The sequence below is a fragment of the Rhodnius prolixus genome, unplaced genomic scaffold (genome assembly GCF_049639745.1).
Source record: "Rhodnius prolixus isolate KJV_2025 unplaced genomic scaffold, Rpr scaffold_7, whole genome shotgun sequence".
In the NCBI taxonomy this organism is placed as follows: Eukaryota; Metazoa; Arthropoda; class Insecta; order Hemiptera; family Reduviidae; genus Rhodnius; species Rhodnius prolixus.
This window is the reverse complement of record NW_027411582.1, coordinates 11,686,685-11,704,539: the sequence shown is the minus strand read 5'-3', so window position 1 is coordinate 11,704,539 and position 17,855 is coordinate 11,686,685. Positions and strand designations below refer to the sequence as shown.

Sequence of the window (17,855 nt, the reverse complement as noted above, 5' to 3'; positions counted from 1 at the left end):
TAGCTGTGATAAAGTGCAGTGGATAGAGGAAAAAAAATTCTGGCAGTTTGAAGTATTGGTATTTGTTATTGCTTTAACCTCAACTGCAAGTGTATTTTTAAGACAGAGATTATTAGATCAGCAGCATTTAAAAACGTTACAGCGCAGATTGGCCTGCTCAGTTTAAGGTAAGTTTAGAAATGAACGCAAGGAGTTTACTGATCTTAAAGAATTAATTCTTTCTAATTTTCATTGATATGAACTAGGGGTTGGGTGATGGTAGTGTGTCTTAAAGACCAACATTCATTTAATTGATTAACAGCCTTACCAGATTATATCGAGCATAGCTAGTCATAAATCCAAGGTTTCTATTGTTGAATCCACTCTGATGTGAGATGCGCTCGTTTTATCTGGGTATCTTTTCACTTTTTCTTACTGCAGAAAAGAAGTATTGAAGTTCAATATTCGAAATGGAGATTCCATTGAAAATACTGTTTTAAGATTGCGTAGAGTTATCCTCTCCCAGTGTCCTAGTTTCTCATCTCTTTTCTTTGTGTCTCTGGTTGTGTTACGAAGAAATCATATGTACTTGTTACACCTTAGGATTCTAGTTAGAGTACAGCTGCCTATGTTTGGGACGAGTTGTGATCTTAATGAGTTGTCCAAAGTTTTTGAATCCTGGGTCTGAAAGGATGATATTATTACGTTCAGTCAGAGGTGTTGACTGAATGGTACGTTGCTTTTTTGCGTTAAGGTCTTCAAGAACATTTTAGAAATATCAATTTAATTTTAGAATAGAATAGAATAGAAAAGAAATTTATTATTCTGGGACAATTGTCCCCTAAGAATAAATACAGGAACAAATAGAGGCCTTAACAGTTTGGCCTGTGATTAAACAGAAATTAAATAAATGAATAAGTATTTACAAAAAGTGAAAATGAAAGTAAAAATAAAATAATAAAACAGCAGAAATTAAGGAAATAAATTAAAACAATTAGAATTTCGGAGGAAGCTGAATAGAAAGTAGATAACTGAATAGACGGGATTTAAAGATGGATAGGGTAGGAGCATGGCGGACAGACGAAGGCAAGGAGTTCCAGAGAGAGGTAGCACGTATTAGGAAGGACTTGTCAAAGGATGAGGTACGGTGAGAGGGAATATAGAGATCAGATGAGCGAGATCTAGTGTTACGGGAATGGATGGAGGATTTAAACTTAAGGAGTTGAAAAATATAGGAAGGCCTTTGAGACTGGATGACTTGAAAAAGGAAAGAAGCCAAAAAATATTGGCGGCGATAGCCAGGAAAAAGTCACTTCAACTCATCGTAGCAGTGCGAAATGCGAGAGTCTCTGGAAATGCTGAAAATAAATCTTATGAAGCAGTTCATGAGGCGCTTAAGCTTAGCTTCAATATCACCAGAAAGACCGCCATACACTAAACAACCATAGTCGAACTGGGGGAATATAAGAGAGGAAACTAGGAGTTGCCGGGTCTTAATTGGAAAAAGGTGACGGGAACTATTAAACTGCTTAAGGATATGGATGGAACGACGAGAGATTTGGGAAACATGGTTTTTCCAGAATAGGTTTTGATCGAAAGTGATACCAAGGTTTTTCACAGAGGAACAATATTTTATTGGGGTATTGTAAAGGAAAAGATTAGGAAGAGGAGCCAATGATTTAAGGAGTGGGTTGGAGCCAATAACAATAGCTTTGGTCTTTTCTACATTCAGGGTAAGCTTATTGTTCGTGGCCCATGCTGAGATATTATTGAGGTCTTCTTGAAGTTTAAATACAGCTTCAAACAAATCCGACGGGGAAAAGGATAGGTAAATCTGAAAATCATCAGCATAGAGGTGATACTGGGAATGAGAGATGGAAAGAGGAATTTTAGTTATTAAGGAAGTGATAATATTGTACTTCGTCGTATATTGGGAAAATGATATTAGTGGAACTTTATATAAATGTGAAATATAAAAAAATATGTTCAGATTAAGTTAAGATCAACAGTTTTATTGTCTTTTCGTAATATCTTAAACTGGTGCAGTGAGAAAAAACAAGTTCTGTCCAGAAGTTTGAAATTTGTATGTATTCTCTTTATTTGGAATACAAAACTCGTTCTCAGGTCACATAAAGTCTATTTTTGCCGTAAGCTTAATCTAAATTTATGTTTTTAGAACTTTATTGAATAAAAAAGTAGCATCCCCAATTTCATAATAACAAAATCACGTTGATCAGTATATCAAGTAAATATATTATTTAATATTTATTATAAACATTACCTAATTTTTCGTATTATTAATATTATTTTTGTTAATTTTAAGGCTGACAAATGGGGGATGTCTACCTAGAAATTAAGTGCCTTACGGAAGATTCCGTACAGGCACCAGTAGAGACCGCCTTATGTCTTTGTGTTTACGATTACTTGGGGCGTCCGTCTCAAATAAACTTAAGGGTGGTAACGATGAAACAAACCTCTTCTCAGTTAAGTATGGATATTAATAGAATCAATGTTAGTGAATGCACTGAGGTGCCTCCACCGTCTTCATTCTGTTCTCTTCCGGTTTTCCAGTCAGTTGATAGTTTGTCCTGTGTTGCAGGACTTTCTGCCGTCTTGAGACAGGTATTATTATTATTTTTTTATCTGATTATAGTTTCTTGGAATATAAAGCTAAATGATCTGAATTTTACAGATTGTTAGGTGTTCTGAAGAATCTAATCGTCATTTGCTAGGATTCCGAGAAGCCTGCTTAGTATCTTGTGCTGAAACATCTGTATGGACAAAATTTTGTGAAATTGAACTTATTGCTTCCTGTAAGAAAATTATGATTAATGATTACAATAATTGCGAAGAAGGTATACTTCCATTAGAGTTGGCTCGCCTGGAATCGCATATGTCACTTCCGATTAGAGTGCATAATGTTAGTAAACTTAAAGATAGATCTCATAAGTATGCAGAAGGGCCACATTTCTTATTAACTGATCTGGTCTTAGCTTTACCAATTCATATCATATTGAATACAATCGGTTGTCACAATTGCTCACTAATACCGCTCATTCATGCTTGGTTAGTATAAAAGACATTTTTTTATTTCTTCAAAAGTTACTCAGTATACCTTTCTAAATAAAATTATTTATAATTATAGGTATTTAGAAGTAGCAGAAGGACACAATTATATGCAATCTTTATCGCTTCTGCAATGGGAGCAATTTGAACGGTGGAAATCTCAAACTTGCGCCATTTGGACATTGCCAACTGTAGCCAAGCAAAGTTTATATAAGAGAGATCCTACCAGATATAAACCTAGAGACAAAATCTACACCCAGCAAGTAGAAATTGAGGATAGTATGAATAGATTGGAAAATGTAAATATGCTTGACTATACTGAGGGACCCAGCTGGGAGGAAGAATGGGCTGAAGATCTTCCCGTACCAGAAGTTCCAAGTAAACGATTGATCAGAAAGAGACATCAGTTGGCAAATCTTGCTGCTGCGGCTATCAATGTAATTTTATTTAAAATTATATTTAATTCACAGTCGTGCGATTCTTTAGGATTCCTAAAGATAGATGCGATTTCATAGGATTTCTATTACCCAGTTTCCATAGTTTATCAACTCTTTACATAAAATTTCTGCAAATAAGTTCGTGATTTTTCAAATTATAATTGCAGTTCGCAATGTTTTATTTTTAAGTGAATATATGACTGCGCAATGACATTTTTTCCGTCAAAGCATGTTACCTTCTTTTCGCATTAGTTTCGAGTTTACAACCTACAAATCTTCAGTGCTGGATTCGTCAGGATGGTCATGAGAGAGGTGACTTCTGATGGTGACAAAGTGACTTCGCTTTTCAGTGAAGTTAAATTTCTGAACACAAACCTAGATGAAAGAAAAACTCTGCTGATTGAAAATTTGTAATTGATTAAATGAAAGAAAACAAACTATAATTAGGCATCTGTTGTTTGTTAGAAATTCAATATTATTCTTTTCCACGGCTTAATTGATACCTTGAGGCTGGAGAGTAAATGAGGTGATGTACTTATATTATTAGTAAAATGGTGCTACAATTCGGGGCAAATACGCTATTTTCAACTGTTGGCGCTTTCTTCAGGTACCTACCTTTTTGAGATCACTTCCCCAGACTTTAAACTATCCTAACAATCCGCTCAAAGTTCACGTTTCTTATGAATGTTGTCAAGATTAGAGAGGAGAAGGGAATAAATTAATAAAACTGACTTTGTGATTTAGAAAAAACATCTAACTATCATAGCCTACCGTCGGTCCAAACCATAACTGAAAAATCTTTTTATCCAAATTATTATTCTTGGTAATATAAATTCTTGTTAAGGTTTATTATATTAATTTTTTAGGAGGAAGCAATTATAGAGGAATTTTGCACCTAAATTCATCTTTCATCTTTTATAACTTTTTTTTTCTAGGTTACCGTTGAAGGGGATACATTGGTTGATTTTTGCAGTGGAAGTGGTCATCTAGGCATAATTCTTGCCCACAGTCTTCCCAAATGTACAATTATCTTACTTGACAATAAAGAGAAATCACTTGATAGAGCCAGACAAAGACTGAAATCTTTGAATTTATACAATGTTTACGTTATTCAAGCGAATTTAGACTATTTTATAGGAAAATTTCAGGTAAACTCTCATATTTAAGCTAATTGATTAAATTGTTTGTTTATGGATTTTAACAAAACCTAAAAATAAATTATTTTTAGGTGGGCGTATCGCTTCATGCTTGCGGTGTGGCTTCTGATTTGGTTATTCATAAATGTTTACAAAACAAAGCAAACTTTATAGTATGCCCTTGCTGCTATGGTGGCATTCAGGTTAGTATATAGTTTTGGTACCTAGTATTTTTGGGCATAATTCTTAAAGTGTATCACCAACGAAAAATTAATGTTCGTTACATTGTTTTACTATTGATTTAGAGTACTTGAGGATTTAGAATTAACCTTTCTGAAAGCACTGTATTTTTAAAAATTGTTTGCCTCCATGCATTATTACGGAATACTATATTCCTTGATGCCCAGAATTAAGCTTTAAAAAAAAGTATTTTTAATCTAATGAAAAATGCAACTACCATTCAGCAAATGTTAGTTCAGAGATATTAGTCAAATCCGTTCTAACAAACTTTAATGTACGAAGTAAGAACATGCTAATTTTTTGCTGATGTGTACTATAAAATTACCTTACAAACCATCATCATCTGTCTGAGATGGTAAGGTGGGCATATTTTTCTCATCTTAAGCCATTACAATGTTTTGGGATAATTTTTGCTACATTGCTGATGTTAGCCGGTATGTATCCCTCATAGCTATCGATTACTTTCAATTACAATTACTTTCGTGTCACGTTGTAATAGGAAGCGCGAAACTTTTATCCAGCAGGTTCTTCCACTTTGTATACAAGTTTAAATAATTTAACATAACATTTACCGAGAAGTTTAACTCAATGAACGGAACCTTGCAGTTATTTGCTTCCGTTTTAACCAGTTTCTAGCTTAGTAATCTCCAAAAGAATTTACTGAGTTGTTCATTTATTTGATGTGTTTTAGCCATGATATATTATTATTCTATTTAACTTCTTAAATAATCAAAAATTTGTTTAAAATATCTCCTCGTACTTTTGTTTTTACAAAATTTAGTCCTACTATTGTAGATATTACATTTTCAGGAGAACCACATCATTTCATATCCTCAGAGTGAGGAATATTTGCAGGCAGGTCTATCAGAACGTGGTTACATAGTGTTGGGTCATTGTGCTGATCAAGCTGGCACAGACCAAGGTGAGAAAGGAATGCGAGCTGTAGATAGTGATCGTTGTCTATTAGCAAGGTAATACATTAGCATTTATTTATTTTTAATATTTATTCATTATTTACAAAAGTAAAATATTTATACATTTGTTTAAATTGATTTTAGGAATAGAGGATATTGTGTAACACTTTCAAAACTTATACCTCATACTTGTACTACTAGAAATAACATCATTATTGGAGTTAGACCAAAGCAACAATTAATTGTATCATAAGAGACCATCCACTGTAAAGGGATAATAATTATTTTTACACTGCAATTATTTATGTTTATGTAAATAAATGTTATAAATGTTGGGATTTATTTCGTGAAACAAATTTAGAATTATTTTAATTTGCTGTAGTCTATTTTTTTTCAGAAGATACTGTTGGTGATGAATAAATCTGGGACTGATAAATGAGAAGGGATTGTGGTCTAATGATAAAAAAAAAATATATTATTTCAGACGAGAAGCAACCTCACAGATCCCATTTTCAAATAAGTGGTGGTTATTCTAACTTCACTTGCGCATCCTATTTAACAAGGTTGAAAGTTCGGGGACCAATGTACTACAAACTACAATCATTCTCCCAGTAGGTACCTTAAGCTCGCTAAAATCATTGTACCATATTTGCAGATAAGATCATCATGAGTGATACGATATGGCGATAGTGATACTTATAAGGAGAGGGTGATACTGATGAGAGAGTGATACTGATAAGGAAAGGGTGATACTGCTAAGGGAAAATAATGAAATTCAAAAACACTCATTAAAAATATATATATATATTTTATTAAAAATATACGAAATAACATGTAAAATAATCATTTACAGTACTAAATTTGTAGCCACTTCAGGTGCTTTTGGTCTGAAAAAAAAAAATGAAAGGTTACAAACGATGTTAATTATTTTGGTACTAAGCTGCAAATTTAACTTTAATCTGATTATTTATAGTACTATTTCTGCGGTATGATTTTCAAAAATTGTATCGCTATCCAAAAGAGTAACAAATGCTTTCACAACAGCTTAAAGTTAGATGTAGACAAATAACTTGACATCACAGGCTTTGGTTTTAGATTCATAGTAAGTTTTTAACAGGATATAAAATGGATTCGAATTTATATTTATCACCGGGCTTTCAAACAACTGGCTAAGAAATTGTTTAATTTAGCAGAGTTGATCGAAATCAAGAAAATATAGATTACCCATAACCGAAAACTTAAAAGACTGACTACATATTACTAATTGATGTTTTAGGACATCATACCCTAATCTAAACTGAAATGAAGTTACCCAAATTAAAAAGGAAGCGCCGATCTAAGTATTCTGTATTCCAACCTTTTGACGAGTCATAATATTTACTCTATAAATGATAATGTCTCTCGACATATAATGATAATTTGTAGTTAGGTATACTTAGAAAAGTTGTTCCGAGAGTAAAAATAAATAAACCACTCTTACGTTGACGTGGCTGGAAAGCCAGTAGCTTCAGATTTTTTAGCCATCATCCAGCCAGAGAGAAATGATTCTACTACAGATGATGGTGATTGATTGTTCATATTCAAATCTCGGCAAGGAGAAATACCTGGGGTAAAAGCGGAATTGCTGGGGGCCTAGAAAATACATTTTATAAAGTAAAAAACGTTTAAAATTTTACACAGAAACTAAAATTTAGATTTTTGAACTTTGTAATAAGACACAATATGAAATATGACACAATTACACCTGAGGTCAGAGAACTAACTTATTCTGTCCGAATTCCGGAAAGATAGTTCTATAAAAAAATTCACACAATATATCTCCATTTCATGAGATTTTTGATTTTTGTTTTTTACTTTTATAGGAAAAAAATTCCCACAGAGGTTGCCAAAGTGGTATTAGTGTTGGTCCCTTCTCTCATTAAATCTAAGGTAAACTATAGTAACTTGATCTAAAGAGCATACCCTAATTGAAGGGATTCGGTTGAACATGTACAGAAATAACCAGAAATTTTAAAAATATCTAGAAAACTGAAAAAAAAACAACTCAATAGTAGGATAGAGAAATTTTAAAATACATGTAGCCTAAACTGTTAGAACCTAATTTTTGGCCTACAACTTGGATCGAAGACCTCGCTTGCCTCTACAAAACCTTTCTTATTCAGGACAAAGTAAGCTGTTTTCTACAAGGGGCCCACTTATGGCATAAGAATATATCTTACATCTCGATAGGCCTCGCTCTAGATATTAGGACACGGGTCATTCCATGTCAAATCAACACGGGGTCTGAACCTCACCATCACGGATTTTCTTGAAATTTGGCACATGTGTACTATTGGAATAGACTTGGAAAAATATGAAATTTTACTGTGATATGTCAACTGGTTTATGAGTTACAGGGCTGTAAAGTTGCCAAAAATGGGCTGAAAAACAGGGAACCCCGTGTTTTTGAATTACTGTAGAAGCTTTCCTAATTGAGCTACAGACTTGGGATTGGTGTCATTTTATAGCATATATGATGCCCTTTCCTGTGATATGCGACACCATATGGGTTAGGATAAATAAAGTTTGTTAAATTTAAATTTAAAATTTAAATTTTAAATTTTTTAAAAAGTACATATTTTAAAATTTTAAAATTAATTCTATGAATAGATAGTAGTGTTATGAATCACTGGCCAAAATATTAATTTGGGACGACAATGGCTTCATTGTTAAAAAAAATTAAGACTAAAGCTCCAATCCGATTAATTCAACTCTGAATTCATGTTAATACAATAATGCTAATAATAATTCCACTAACAAGTCCAAAGTAAAACATACTATTAAGTAATAGGATCTCTTTATTATTTTAAGCTTGAAAACGCTTCATTTGTTTGACATGCGTCACTTTCTAGTAGGACATATGTAAGTTCTTCCAGTCAGAGTCACAGGATCAATTTTTATCAAAACATCCACTACTGAGACCCTAAGAATATCGGCATTTCTTGGATGCGAGATGATTTAGAGGGACCAGCTGGATGAAGAAAAGTTACTTTTACTTCATCAAGTTCTTCATTTTTCTCTAAAAAAATATCCAAGCCACCAGTTTCTTTATAGACTACACTGATATAACCTGATATGTCGGCTAATTTTAGTTTATCAGGGAATTTTGAAACTTCCATTTCGCAAGCTTCTGAGTTCATAGAAAAGTTTTTAACCAATATTTTGGATTTACTTCTGGGAATGAAAGCATGATATTGCTGTGTTCCTTTAATAGCCAATGCTTGAGCAAACCGATTTTTTAAAAAATACTCAGATTCAACATAGTCTTCCTGGGTTGAATATGCAATGTCTATGTTGGTGATGTTTTCTACTGCCCACTCAAAAAGTTGTAGTGAAGTTTGAATTTGATTTTCATAGGGTCGTTGCAAACTGGCATGAGCTGCCAGTCTCTTTACCGAACCCCCTACGCAATCACAAGGCCCTTTGCCGACTTAAACCAACTTAAAGAGGCTGATATCTCAGCCAAAGAAGACTATTCTTGAACAAAGATATTGAATTGAATTATTTTTGTATAATTTGATTAACTGCATAATTTCATTAAAATAATGTATTATAATTAATATGAATAATTACTGTAATCATAATTATTAATTCTAAAAATGATTTCAAAATCAATATTTTAAATCTTAATAATTATTAATTATGATTCATTGATTCATTATTACTATTTTCAATTAATTTATTACTTTAATTTTATTAAAATATATTTTCCATGAAAAGGAGCTTTAGTCTTAAATTTTTTTAACAATGAAGCCATTGTCGTCCCAAATTAATATTTTGCCCAGTGATTCATAACACTACTAGCTATTCATGGAATTAATTTTAAAATTTTAAAATATGTACTTTTTAAAAAATTTAAAATTTAAATTTTAAATTTAAATTTAACAAACTTTATTTACCCTAACCCATATGGTGTCGCATATCACAGGAAAGGGCATTATATATGCTATAAAATGACACCAATTCCAAGTCTGTAGCTCAATTAGGAAAGCTTCTACAGTAATTCAAAAACACGGGGTTCCCTGTTTTTCAGTCCATTTTTGGCAAATTTACAGCCCTGTAACTCATAAACCAGTTGACATATCACAGTAAAATTTCATATTTTTCCAAGTCTATACCAATAGTACACATGTGCCAAATTTCAAGAAAATCCGAGATGGTGAGGTCAAAAATGGTCTTTTTTTGTGTTGATTTGACATGGAATGACCCACACTTCTTCAGAGGTGCCCCTGTGAGTATCCACGCCTAACAACAATTATACTGACATTCCTGAAATCTTTATATCAAAAACGCCAGTAAAACTAGAATTTGAAACCTATTATCTTACCGTATCAGAAATTATTCTCAAACATCTGGAGTTTTAGGCTGTTTGGATCCCAAAGGGAATTGGTTGAACCACATTCAAGTGCTCGTACGATCCGGTAACAAAAATATTCTCTGAGAACTCATGCAACCCTTCTTTAAGAGAAATTATTTTTTATATTTATAACAATACATTTTGCACTAAGATTTAAATTTGGTCAAGACGGATTGAAACCCGCTTAATTTATACATTACATAAATTCATTCTTTCGTTATACGTTAATTCCAATACAAATGTGTTCTTTACAGTTTGAAATTATGTCTGATTTACATTTAGCAGTAATTAGTTAACAAACGAAGAACATTAAATAATTTTTTAATTTAAACTTTCTCTGCTCATTGCCGAACATCCCTATCAAGAAATATTTACCGTTACCGCATATTTCTTTTCGATAATCTAACTGCGGTTGTCTACCGAAGTATTAGTAAAGATGTAAACACTTAAGAGAAGGTTTAATTTTTTTTTTTTTTTAGTGAGAGTGCATAATCAGTGGGTGCGAAAAAACAGTTTAAAAAATAAAATAAAATTGAAAGAATGACGTTTAATTTTCAGTTTTGGTATGTTTCTCTTTTTAAGATGCTTCTCTATCCATTAAAAACTGATTTTTGCCTTCTGACATATTAAAACTAAGCTAAATAAATTACGATTACATTGTCATCTAAAATTTATAATTTTTTTAAAACTAATAATGGAAATACCTGTAGCTGGGTAGGAGATATGTTTGACATACTAGAAACAGAAGGAGTAGATACCACGCTAGTAACAGTTTTATTCTGGTTTAAACAGCTCACATTTTGAATAGGCAAGTTTGGCTCGGAATTCAACTGAGTATTATCACTAACGGGCAATGTCTTCGTTGAATTACCCATAGAAATCATCAACACCTTTGGCTGTGATTTCTGCAAATTTTCTTCTTTATTTTCAGTTTGTTTGATAGCATTCTCTACAGCTGCACTAACTATGCTTCTTTTCGTTGGATTAATGATTGTTTTTCTAATAATTAGACCTTGTTTTTTAATGTTATAAAATGAATTTATCTTTCTTTGTTGTTGCCTTAAAAATTTAACATAATCATTTGGATTTGATAATTCTGTAGTAGATATTCTTGATGGATAATTATTATTAAATGTTCTCTGTGCTGTATTCATTGCACGGCTATATGTCTCGTATATTCCTTCTTCGAAACGTCTTTCCCATTGCCGTGGGAATGTTTTAATTCTTTTTATTCTTTTACTACGTCTAATGTTACCATCTTCCCAGTCAGATGTACTAGCCTCTGAAAGTTTTTCTTCATTTGATGAAGAACTGTGGATTTCTTGGAAGGTAAATTTTTTTTTGGACGGTCTTTTACCTGAAAATTAATTAAGTGAATTTAAGACATTCATTTAAGAAGCCCTTATCAGGATAATTATATTCTAACTTAACCACATTGTTGTATAATAGATCCCAAGTTTACCCCTAGATGCGAAAAGACATTCATTTGGAGCATTCTGTCCAAAAAATGATCGGTTAAAAAAAGTGTGTAGTTTTAAGGTAGATTACTACTGATTAGATTATTAAATTAATTAAGGAAGATTATTAAATTTTTAAATTCATCCGATGGGAATGTATAAAGAAAAGTTACTTATTGAACGATGATTTCTTTTTGGAAACATGGGGTACATGAAGCCAGCATTGACCTAATGCCAGAAGATCCTAACATAGGTGTCTTGGGCTAGTTTCCAATTCACTTTGTAAGGATCTTATTTATGAAGGAGCATTTGAGTTTGAGTCCAACATGATTTTTTCCAGAAAAAGTTAATAGGAAAGTATAGGCTTCTGTTCCCGTTCACAACCCTCAATTTGACAGATGGACGTAAAGCTCGCTTGATACAAGAGCACATCATTTTTCCTGTACACCTGATATTAACGAAATGCCAAAAAAGGGCTCAGTAATAAACTGATAATTATTGCAACTGATGTGTTTTTCGAATAATCCTATATTAAATGTTTACCAAAAATGATTAAACTGGATTCATTATTAGCACTATCCGCTTCTCCTTCAGCATTTAACAGCTGAGATGATGAGGACACTTTGTTAATCCAATAATTCTTAGAAGTTTCAACTACTTTTGGTAGCCTAAAAAAGAAGGCGATAGTTAAAGTTATAATAAATTTTCTGCTAACTTAAGAAAAAAAATTAGTCCTGAAGAAAAAATAGAAAAAGTGAACAAATTAGTACTTACCTTTCGCTAAACTTTTTCCATTGTGAGTACATAGACGATAATCCTTTTAGAGATAGTTTTTTATTTTGTTCTATAGCTAATAGTTTTTCCACAGCAAAAACTGACTTTTTCTTACGATTAAAAGTAGTTATTAACAATTTTAAACTTTCTCTATCACTTGCAACAAGTATGAATCTTTGTTTTTTTGATAAAGTTGCGTTTTCTGTAATATTATTAACTATTTTAAAGATCCTTAACGTAAATTTAAAAAAAAAAACAAAAAAACACACTACTTACGTCCATCTTCTTGCGTGCTAGGAGAGGAAGTATTCGAAAAGTCCGGGATTAAGTCTTTGAGAATGTTACTCTGAAATAAAGCTCTTAGTTATTTAAGCTCGGATTTTATATACTATATGTTTGTGAGAGGAGAGGAAGAACAACTAAATTTTAAACTTTTATCTTTCGTAGAACACCCTTGCAGGGCAAGGTTCTCAAATATAAGAATGACCTCTTACTCCAAAGGAAGACTGGTGCTAAGTGAGCCTGGCCTTTGCGACCCTAGAGTCAGTTGTGTAATCTCACTTAGCAGCCCATCTTCCAGTTCTTGTTCTACTAATCTACTACTTTTTCGATCGGGTAGATGGTATGAGACGTGACCAATATTTTAATTATAAAAATATGGACCGCAATTTTCCAGATACTAGTTAGAACTTTTTTCAAAACCTTCCCTAGATATATATCCATGAAATCTTCGTATCCTCGTGGATGCAATTTTAATAACATGGCAATTTTTTTTAAATATTTGTTTTAAAAAATTTACTTACATAATCACCTTCTTGTTTTGCTATCCTGTATATTCTAATTTCCGGCGAGAATTCGTTGATATAAATAAATTTACTATCTTCATAAATTATATTGCCACGAAGTTTACAATCCTCAAGTGTTGCAAAATATTCCTCAATTTTTTTATTAGAATGCTATACAGATATAAAAAAAAAATAATAACTTGGGTAAACAAAATAAATTAAGAATAAAGGTATATCTGAATTTGAAAATATAATGTGGAATATTTACAAAAATTGTAGTACAAAGTGCTTTTAAAATCCAAGCTTTTTTAACTAAGGAAAGTGCGTGAAATTCTGAAGTCAGTAACGGATTCTGATCGCCGACAACATCCCAAAAATTTGGTTCAATACCATACTTGAGAAATATCTGAAAACAAGGAAAAAAATCTGTAACGCGATCGAATTTACTTCTGACATTATGGCTGTGAATATGGAGAGTACGTGTGGTGTCTTGAGAACAGCACATCTCAAAAACGAACATTTGCAAGAGACAGAACATGAAGTTTCTGATTCTATGTAGAGTATAGGACAGCATCTTACCGAATCTGCCGGGAATAAGGCTATCAACTTTAGCCTCCAAAGCTTTACATTACGATGTGAACAGTCATTCACTAAAGTAGAGAAGCATCGCTAAGCGTGTTATCCCAAGCCACTGTAGGGCAAAAAACGATAGGGCTATTTAGCGAAAAAAGAAAGCACTGAAGGAGCCCTTATCGATGAAAATGCCCCTTTCAAATAATAATCACTGAGACAGGCAAGGAAAGTCCTGCAGTAGTGGAAAAATTATTGATTACACTTCGTTGTTATGACCTAGTAAAAGTATTACGTTCTAACTGATTAAATCGACATTTTTTCAGTGTTGATAGTCCACAAATAAACTACTACAATTATTTAAACAATTCTTATATATAATTTCACTTAGGAGGAGCTGGAGAATCTGAGAGTTCGATTTACTTTTCAAATAGATACACGTCTTTTGGAGGGAGGCGAGAGGATGTTGCAGTAGTCTGTTTATGAAATACAATTCACATGTTCATCCATACCTGTATTTAAGTTTGTTTAGTGAAAAATTAGTTTTCTAAAAATATTTAATTAAAATTATTTTTAACTGTAGTCGAAAGTTTTGTGATTAAAAAACTTAATTCTAAACATAAAAAAAAATTATCCTTCTAAAAACATTAAGAAAAATTAAATACCTGAATTTTATTCCGTAATTTTAAATAGGCATTATACCAACTATCAAGTTTTCTACTCAATATGGCAGCCCATACTTCGTAAGTCATCAATGGTTTTAAATACAAACTACCGCGCATTGCTGTTGGGCTAGAAGAAATAATATGCTTATTGTATAATTAATTAATTGCAAAATTCAGTTGAAACTCAGTAATATTTGGAAATACCAAAGAAAAGCGGTCATTAATGTGGCGAGTGTAGTGGATTCTTTAGGCATTAATAGCATTCGTTCAATTTCGTATTGTGTTACTTGTTTTACGCATAAAACTTGATGGGTCAATTTTATAAAGTACCCAATATCTGCCAGCTGTAAAGTAAGAAAGTTTTCCTTAACTCTGGGCAAAGTCAACAGTAAAGTTAGTTCTATGAAATATATTTAATTTTAAAAACACCACTCAAAATTAAAATGGCATACTTATACAAGTACAAATGAGTAATACATGTATATTTTTGCTAACTAAATTTGTCAAGGTTTACTCTAAAAATGACGGTATTAGGTATTGCCACAAATCAGATAAGGCTGGAAGACCTTTATGCACGGAGATTCTTGTAAAGTCTGACTATGAAGGAGAATTTTAGGCACTTTTATATACTCCAAAGCTATTGCTTTTGGCATTACAGTACTAGAGTACAGATATTAAAAGGGAGCATAAAAGAGAACTGTAATGAACGCATTAAAAAAGAAGACGGGACAATAGAGTCCAATTTTTTTAATTAACTCTAAGGACTTAAAACATATATGTCAATAAGACTCAATTCTTCGTTCACTTTCTATTCCACGTATAATAGGAAATAAAAATGTCAGGGACTTGCCAAGCCTACTGGATGTTCTGGAGGCCGCAAGGTAAAAGTAATTGATGACCGTTTATCGCCTATGATTTATGCCTCAGTCTTCTATTTTATAGTTTCAATCAATTCGATCGCACTTTTAACAAAAAGTGGCAGTTTAGTTCTAAAGCATGCCATTTCCAATTTTAAGCAGTTAATTTTCAAAAGATAATAAATATTATATGATATAAATACCTCTCCAATGAAATTAATTTGTTTTTTAACATGTTTACCCATTAACACATCTGATTCCCAATTGAGTAATTCTTCTTCAGCAGTATCTCCCAAAATTTCACTTTCATCTTTCTCTTTCTTTCCCAAATTCTGAAGAATTTTAGATTGGTATTCTGAAAAAAATAATCGTGATAAAAAAAATAAATAAAAGATTAGTCATGTGAGACATTGTCAATTTGATCTGACCTTCTAGAAGTGCAGAATCGCTTTCATTAGAATTATCATTGTTAGTGCTATCTGCCAGCAGATTACAAGAAGATTTTAAATTTCTGAAATCATAAAATTTAATAGAAAGTTGTATATCCTTCAATTAGGATCAATTATTTAACCGGATTTAGGCAAACTTTGCTGGGCTCACTATAACTGAATGATTTAGAAGAGATGAGATTAAATGCTCCTTCAAATATACTGCTAAAGTGCGGGTTTGACTCCCGATGAGCCCTACGAGATAGCTAAATTGGCAATAATACCATCACTGAACTGGTTGGCAAATTTATTGGCACCTTCTAAGTTCATTTAATGTTGAAATGTACTTGTTCCGATACCTAACACATAGTCATAAGACATATCTGTAGAGGTAGGAGGCTGATGTGTGCTACAACTAGGGACTACCATACCCACAGACAAACTGTAGCTCATCTCATCTCCAATCAAAACTTACTGTGCACACTTCACTAAGCTGATATACTATGAATAGTTCTCTTGAAGAAACCACTGTGGTTAAATAGCAATGTATTAAGCTTTTAAACCACTACCTGTACAATTCTAACCTCTGCCAATCTTATTCTAATCACTAGAGTGGTAATTTCAGTTTCATGTGAAAACGTTAGGCCTTCTGGATAGTAAATAATAATTATTTTTCAAAACCACAGGCAATTCTAGCTCTCAACGCACATTTTGAACAAACACGGACATAAAGAGTTATAATAGATCTTTCATTACGGCCAAAATTTAATTAGATATCTCAATAATTATTTCAGTCTAAAGATTCAAGGTACGAGCAGTTAATTAATATAGGAACAAAGCTTTTGGAGTTTAAATAATATGTTTGATTATGTAAACTTTCTATACAATAACAATAAAAATACGTTAATAAAAAAAAAATATTTAGGCTGGCCAACATCTGCGGTCATTGGCGCCCATAGCCTTCTCATTTTATTTACTACCTGCTTCCGTCATTGATAAAATAAAAAGAAATTATTATTTGTTAACAAAATATATAATGCAAACAAACCCAGGTAATTCTTTTAAATGTTTTTCTAATATCTTCTCGATTCTAAAAGTATGTTTTGAAAATTTATGATTAGCACCCCAAAATCTGTAGCAGTTTTCTAAGATAAGTTTAAAATCTTCAATTACATCCTTTAATTCATTGTATTCCTTGTTGTTATATTTTCTAGAAACTGTAAGTAAACGAATTTTTAAAAAGTTACTTAAAATAAACATTTACAAATAAGTAATTATTAAAAACTGAAATTATCTCAATTAGAACCAACCTTCGGTTAGCCACATTGGTCTCTTAATTACTTCATAATAATCATGCAAACCAAATAAACTTTCATCAGGTTTCTCCAAAATTAATCTGCTTTTTGGAACGTTCAATATTTCTTGCAAAATTCTAATAGCATAAGAGTTTTTGTCATTCACAGCTTTAATAAATACATACGCAAATATTAAGTGACAAGTAGAGAATTGCAATTTACTTATAACCGTAATTGAGATCTCTAGCTGACGTTTCGTTCAAATGGGAGGCAGGAAATTCAACTGGTTGAAGGAGAGGACTTTTATGAACTTTTGGAGGTCTTCCTCGTTTTCTTTTTGGTTCCCTGAAATGTAATTTATTTCTTACTTATAATGATGTCAATTTAGTGAATAAAAAAGTAATTAATGAGAATTTTAATAAGTTATAAAATAACTCACATCATTGACTAAGCATATAGTCACAACCATAAGAAAGATATGGAATTCTAAGCAATCAGCAGGATTGATCCAGCCTCTGTGATGGGTTTTCATTATTCATATGATCAACATTTTCATTTAAATATACATAATGGAATTATATTTTGTTTTTAGTGAATAAAATTACATTTTTTTTGCTAGTTTTTATAAAAAAAATAATATAAACATAAAAAATATAATTAAAATTGTATATCTGCTCATCTGTTTTGCCAGAAAAATCACATGACGAAGATTTCAAAAGACTAAAGATAAGCAGCTTACTTGTTTATTAAAAATCTAATTTTTTTATAAATTTTAAACATATTTGCTTAACTAATTTTTCAAAAAGTAGAGTGAAAGATTGGTCAAATAAAAAATAAAACATACATCTCGCCTTCT

At 31.9% G+C, this 17,855-nt stretch overlaps 2 protein-coding genes across 5 annotated transcripts; one reads left to right on the top strand and one right to left on the bottom strand.

Moving 5' to 3' along the window:
* The first annotated feature begins 7 nt into the window (after positions 1–7).
* Positions 8–6,114, top strand: LOC141446983 (glutathione S-transferase C-terminal domain-containing protein homolog). Of its 2 annotated transcripts, XM_074114074.1 has the most exons (9): positions 12–167; positions 2,156–2,224; positions 2,303–2,601; positions 2,672–3,045; positions 3,125–3,482; positions 4,418–4,630; positions 4,711–4,821; positions 5,669–5,829; positions 5,917–6,114. In XM_074114074.1, exons 3-9 carry the CDS (start codon positions 2,311–2,313, stop codon positions 6,023–6,025), a joined length of 1,617 nt encoding a protein of 538 aa, XP_073970175.1. In that variant the 5' UTR covers positions 12–167; positions 2,156–2,224; positions 2,303–2,310; the 3' UTR covers positions 6,026–6,114. The 2 variants fall into 2 exon arrangements, with proteins under 2 accessions (XP_073970174.1, XP_073970175.1); XM_074114073.1 differs by lacking the exon at positions 2,156–2,224 and having other exon boundaries at positions 8–167.
* A 446-nt stretch (positions 6,115–6,560) lies between these two features.
* LOC141446982 (uncharacterized) lies at positions 6,561–17,665 on the bottom strand. 3 transcript variants are annotated; one of them, XM_074114070.1, is made up of 16 exons: positions 17,439–17,663; positions 17,222–17,344; positions 17,015–17,136; positions 16,753–16,921; positions 15,705–15,787; positions 15,480–15,631; positions 14,624–14,763; positions 14,420–14,546; positions 13,453–13,590; positions 13,203–13,355; positions 12,676–12,745; positions 12,400–12,601; positions 12,169–12,293; positions 10,873–11,525; positions 7,253–7,404; positions 6,561–6,659 (listed from the first exon to the last, which is right to left on the bottom strand). In XM_074114070.1, exons 1-16 carry the CDS (start codon positions 17,441–17,443, stop codon positions 6,620–6,622), a joined length of 2,454 nt encoding a protein of 817 aa, XP_073970171.1. In that variant the 5' UTR covers positions 17,444–17,663; the 3' UTR covers positions 6,561–6,619. The 3 variants fall into 3 exon arrangements, 2 of the variants coding, with proteins under 2 accessions (XP_073970171.1, XP_073970173.1); XR_012454045.1 differs by lacking the exon at positions 6,561–6,659 and adding an exon at positions 10,139–10,269 and having other exon boundaries at positions 7,264–7,404; positions 17,439–17,665; XM_074114072.1 differs by lacking the exon at positions 7,253–7,404 and having other exon boundaries at positions 17,439–17,664.
* Positions 17,666–17,855: the final 190 nt, after the last annotated feature.

What these genes read in the sequence shown, in the direction of transcription:
- LOC141446983 (XM_074114073.1), top strand. Translation starts at nt 2,311, where the DNA reads ATGGGGGATGTCTACCTAGAAATTAAGTGCCTTACGGAAGATTCCGTA. An exon ending in TTTCTGCCGTCTTGAGACAG is followed by an intron (nt 2,602 to 2,671) that starts GTATTATTATTA and finishes TGAATTTTACAG; the next exon opens with ATTGTTAGGTGTTCTGAAGA. An exon ending in GATCGTTGTCTATTAGCAAG is followed by an intron (nt 5,830 to 5,916) that starts GTAATACATTAG and finishes AATTGATTTTAG; the next exon opens with GAATAGAGGATATTGTGTAA.
- LOC141446982 (XM_074114070.1), bottom strand. An exon ending in GATCTCAATTACGGTTATAA is followed by an intron (nt 17,137 to 17,221) that starts GTAAATTGCAAT and finishes TTATGCTATTAG; the next exon opens with AATTTTGCAAGAAATATTGA. An exon ending in AATTACGGAATAAAATTCAG is followed by an intron (nt 13,591 to 14,419) that starts GTATTTAATTTT and finishes CCTTGTTTTCAG; the next exon opens with ATATTTCTCAAGTATGGTAT.